The 5,876-nt window shown below is 29.5% G+C and overlaps 1 protein-coding gene across 1 annotated transcript; it reads left to right on the top strand.

Annotated features, from left to right (window-relative positions):
- Positions 1-3,567: 3,567 nt before the first annotated feature.
- LOC126909414 (protein GVQW3-like) lies at positions 3,568-4,554 on the top strand. The gene has a single exon (XM_050691839.1). It carries the CDS (start codon positions 3,568-3,570, stop codon positions 4,552-4,554), a length of 987 nt encoding a protein of 328 aa, XP_050547796.1.
- Positions 4,555-5,876: the final 1,322 nt, after the last annotated feature.

Here is a 5,876-nt window from a genome sequence, read left to right as displayed (position 1 = left end):
TCAGTTCCAATCTCTCTAATTAGTGCACTACTAAAGGGGTAGAGTATAGACCCGTCAGCACAGTCTAGCTCAAAAGTAGCATACTGAAATNAGTATAGACCCGTCAGCACAGTCTAGCTCAAAAGTAGCATACTGAAATGTGGCTCCTTGTCAGCCACCAGCACAACTACCTTTTTACTATACTCACTGAAGGACGGTTAAGCCCAAAAACTAGCCAGCTTGTACACTAATTATTAAGATTGACTAAAGGACCAGCAATCCAACCTAGACTCTAGCCGCACACACACACACAAATTTCGAGATCACCGTGAATATAAAACATTTGCGCTAAGTCCAGATTTTTAAATAGCTATTTTATTTAAGCAACGTATCAAACACAAAGTTAAAAAGTAATATCAAAAATGTAACACAAAACAATGCTTGAAAAAAATGTTTTGTCTTTAGAATAACCTACTGAAATTACATAAATTTTTAAATCAAAGTTATAGAAGTATTAAAATACGAAAACATAATTGAACTAAATAAATATCATTTTTACGATATTCAATTTTAAGTTATTTTTCAAAGTTTCTAAAATTGAGAGTGTTTTCTCGAATTTGCGGTAAAGATGGGTACAATTAAATTGAACTCGGATTCTTTTGTCGAATTAATCATTAAAAACGGTAAATCGAGAGCAGAAAATTTGTATGGACAGGAATTAAAAAAACATACTTGATCACAAAACAAATACTTTCTTAGTTTCAAATTGAAGCTAAGTCTAAAAAAACTTATTTAATTAATCAAAATTAATTAAATGTAGCGACAATTAATTTTTTTTGACACAATAGTAACCTTTTTCTAAAAAATAATTTTAAAGAGATAAATTTCATTTTTTTTTATTCGATACTTACCGGAGCCAAATCGTAGGGGTGCAAAATAATGCGTAAAAAACTATTTATTAATAATACATTTTATTAGTTATAAATGTTATTTTTATGTTATATAATTTAAAAGGTTATAATAGGCGATAAACGAGTCGTTGATAAAAACAAGTTGAGTTATTAATAACATAAATGTGACGAAAGTAATAGCATTAAAAACTATGTCTATAAGGAACACAATAATAAGCTGCTCAGTTATCTCGTCACATTTTTACGCTTATTTTTTTTTGAAAAAGGTCTCAGTAAGATCATAGAAATACTAAAATCACATTTCTCGCTTAAGCCCTATATTATTAATGAGGAAGAGGAATGGTAGTATCCATGTAACACAATATTTTTTATGCCCTAATTGCATCTTTTAGAATATATTATGCGAATAATTTGTAAAAAAGCACTTTATTCGATATTTGAGCTAGTAAGCAGTTCAATTTTTAGTATTCATAAAAAATCTCATATCAAAGACACATATTGACACACAAGCTTAGAGTATTTTAATAAAAAGAAACTAACTAAAATATGTGTAAATTAAATATATAATAATTTTTAACAACATTGTTTCAGCTTTGGACATGAACTAATATATAAGAACTTAATTATAACAAATAGTTTCTCAATAAATTACGACCTAAAAAAAGTAAAAAAGTTTTTTTTTTATTGTTAAAGTATTATATCAGGTGAGAACATGAGTTCATTAGTATTTTTAACTGACCACATTTATTTGTAGGTGAGGCTAAACGCTCAAATCTATACTTGTATAAATACGAGTAAATTGCACTTTATGTTATTTGAACATATTTCTGGTGGTCGGAAAGTTGTTATCACGCGATGGCAACGCGAATACGCCTCAGCGAAGGGCAATAGCATATAAATCGGTATTTAGTGTAATATATCTACCGTATTTTAATATATAAAATTGTTGACTTATAAATTCTAGTAAGAAAAATTTAACTTGTGTAACTGAATAAATAAACTATTTAAAACCTAGCTAATGTTCTTTAGGTGCCAATAATTGTACACTTTACTCTGTTATTAATATACGGGTAGCTTCAAATTTATATAGGAGTCGGACGGTTATGTGACAGCGAGGCGAACTCGCCGCAGTGGACGGGAAAAGGCTTATGCGACGATAGTTATTATTATATTAGCAATATACAGATAATTTCAAACTGCAAATCGAACAAGGCGTAGCAGACGAGCAATAACATATACTTCTGAAGTTAAAATACAGAATAACCCTTGGGCCTTTGGTCGTGTTTTAGTCTATCCCTAGAAGTATTATATTGAAACAATTTTTTAATATTTTTACTGCGATTGTTAAGTGTAGTATCTTATGAAACCACCTTCAAAATAATAAATAAATGTATAACTCAAAGGGTTAATAGTTACTTTGATTATTAAATATTTTTAAATAATGCTCTGAAATTTTTTAAAACTAATTTTTGTGATAGAAAAGAAACTTAATGGTATCATTGGAAGTGATATTTATTTTAAAGACACCTTAATATACTTTTATATGGAGTAGTGTAGCTTAAAAACATTCTGTTATTTTCATATAGAGAACTAAATTTACTAGTACGTTAGCCACCTGTACTTCTTTTGACATTAGTAAAGGAAAACCATGCTAACCCAGTACTATGCTTACATTCACTGAAGAAAGATTTAAAGTAATATATATCTTATTGAATTTCATATTTTTGGTATCTCTTAATATATCACCCTAATTTATGATATATGATTTAGTTTTATGTTCTTTGTGGTATTAAATATTTTAAAAATAATCATTTTAAGGGGAAGTGGGGTAATTTTTTTAGATAAATGCTTAAGTGTACATTGCAAACTTACATTTAATAAAANTAAGTGTACATTGCAAACTTACATTTAATAAAACAGAAAAATATATAGACAAGAATTGATTAATTTAAAATAAAATCTTCTAAATATTCTAAGGGAAAAAATGAATTAACAATTAACAATTAAAAATAAGTCGTTTCATATCTTAACGATATCAATCGTTGTTGTAAACCCAACAACTTTTTTGATAAGATTAATTTCGTAACAAATTATGTATTTACATTTAATAAAACATAACTATTTTTTTTTATTTTTTGGAATCTTAGAACAAAAAAGTATCTGATATTTCTACAAAGTACTTTAAAAAGTTAAATAAACTAGAACACGAAAAGTGTGTCCCCACACTTTTCTTGTTAACATTATCTGTAAGCAATTTGAATGTAATGAGTAGTGTTAATAATGATACACCACTTTCACATAATTCTGTTAAAGAAATAACTCATGCGGAATGTCATAATATTTTTTATATACCACTTAATTTCAATCATTCTAACTTATGTGTTTTATTGTTTCCAAAAATATCAGAACTTTATTGAAAACTCCAAAAAATCATGAAATTATAGATATAGCTGGCGGTTTTTATATATACGAGGTGTGTTCAAAAAGTAAGGTGACTTTTCAAATTTCGCGGGCTACGTCCGTTCGATCTTAGATTTTTTTTTATGTCATGTTGGTACACTCGTACCGAACATCTGTACACAGTTTCAAGTATATAGCATATTTAGTTTGTTTTTGACAGATACAAAGATTAGACGTATTTTGGTGTGCTCGGCGATTTTCTGCTATCAAAAAAAAAATGGATCAAAGAATTTGCATCAAATTTTGTGTCAAAAATGGAATTAAGTGTTCTAATAGACTTGAAATGTTGACAGTAACATACGGTGAGTCCGCTCTGAGTAAAAATAACATTTATAAGTGGTACAAGCTTTTCCAAGATGGCCGAGAAGATGCCAATGACGAACCTCGCTCTGGACGTCCCAGCACGTCAACAACAGATGAAAACGTTGAAGCAATGAAGAAAATTGTTTTGGAAAATCGACGAATCACTATCAGAGAAGTTGCTGAGGATGTTGGCATATCGGTTGGCTCGTGCCATGAAGTTTTTTCGGATATTTTGGGCATAAGACGTGTGTCAGCGAAGATTGTTCCGAAACTGCTTAATTTTGACCAGAAGAATCGTCGCATGAGCATCGCTCTGGAGCTGTTGAATGACGTCAATGATGATCCTGATTTGCTCAAAAGGGTCATAACTGGTGACGAATCATGGGTATATGGTTATGACATCGAAACCAAAGTTCAATCGTCCCAATGGAAGAGCCCAGGAGAGCCAAGACCGAAAAAAGCACGCCAAGTTCGATCAAATGTCAAGGTATTCTTCGATTATCGTGGCGTAGTGCATCAGGAGTTCTTACCACAAGGTCGTACGGTCAATAAGGAGTATTATCTTGAAGTTATGCGTCATTTGCGAGAAGCAATACGAAGAAAACGTCCGGAATTATGGAAAAACAATTCATGGCTTTTGCATCATGATAATGCACCTGCTCACTCATCGTTGCTTGTGAGAGATTTTTTGGCCAAAAACAACACCACAATCATGCCTCAGCCACCATATTCACCGGATTTAGCCCCATGCGACTTTTTTCTGTTCCCAAAACTGAAAAACCCTATGAAAGGACGAAGATTTGCAACGATTGGGGAGATAAAAACTGCATCGCTGAAAGAGCTCAAGGCTATACCAAAAAGTGCTTATCAGAAGTGTTTCGAAGATTGGAAAAAGCGTTAGCACAAGTGTATTACATCTGAGGGGGATTACTTTGAAGGGGACAACATAAACATTGATGAATAAATAAATAGTTTTTCATAAAAATATCAAGTCACCTTACTTTTTGAACACACCTCGTATTTAGAAATAAAACATATGCTAATTTCTTTTTTAAGTACAAATAATGATGAAAAATATATTTAAAAGGTAATAAAGAAGTGCGATTAGAAAAAGAATAAATATAAAACATTAATTATGAAATAAAAAATAATTTGATATTATATAACTGATGAGTATGGTAGACTTCCAAGATTACTTGATGATATAGAATATATAGAATATAAAGCATCAGAACTTAGAATATTTTCATTGTATTCAGGACAAATAGTTTAAAAAAATAATTAAAAAAAAAAATTTACTCCCATTTTGTACTGTTAGTGAGTGTAATTAGAATTTTAATTAATCTTGAAACATATAATGTTCATAATGAACTAGCATCTAATCTACTTAAAAAATTTGTTAATAAATTTTCAACTCTTTATGGCTCTCATTTAATTACTTACAATGTGTACAGTTCAATTAATTTGCCAGCTTTTGTACTTGTACGTGGCTCACTTGATAATTTTAGTTGTTTTAGATATAAAAATGATTTATATGACATTAAGAAATCTAATAAATATCCAATACAAGAGTATATAATAGAATTTTGAAAAAACAAATATTAAATGATACGCTCCCATTTCAATCATTCTCTGTTTGTCCAACTCTATGCAATGAAGTTATGCAACAAAAAATTCCTTCTAAATTTATTAATGCCTCGGATAGTATTTTTGAACAAATTATTTTACCCTTTTTCAATATTATACTATAATTAATAAAAAAGTACATTACATTAGCTTTAATTTAAGATTTATATAAAAGTGTCAGACTTTCCGGAACACTTTCAAATTTAAGTTGAAAAAATAATTTTTTTGTGAAAAAGTTGTCATTTTGAATCTCTCCTTGTGGGCAGGTAAAGGGTCAAATATAAAAAATATATATACCAAAAGAAAGGCAATGATATCATGCATCTATATAAAAAAAATTATTTTGATTTAGTTATTTTTAAAAAAGTTATGCAAATTTTAAGTAAAAAAAATTGAAAAAATTTCGAATATTAGCGTTTTTTAAATTTCTAATTTTTTTGGAGGTTTCCTCCATTTACGGGGAACAAGGAATTTTTTTTCAATTATTGAGGGTAATGTCTTCGACAAGATACGATTTGTGATCTTTTGACGTATCATTGAAAGAAATCGGTTCGGTGAGAGCTGAGAAACAGTGGTAACAGACACACACACAAAAAA

Source organism: Daktulosphaira vitifoliae, unplaced genomic scaffold, assembly GCF_025091365.1.
Source record: "Daktulosphaira vitifoliae isolate Bord-2020 unplaced genomic scaffold, ASM2509136v1 Scaffold_359, whole genome shotgun sequence".
Lineage (NCBI taxonomy): Eukaryota > Metazoa > Arthropoda > Insecta > Hemiptera > Phylloxeridae > Daktulosphaira > Daktulosphaira vitifoliae.
The sequence above is the reverse complement of the archived record's forward strand: the minus strand, read 5'-3'. Positions and strand labels throughout refer to the sequence as shown.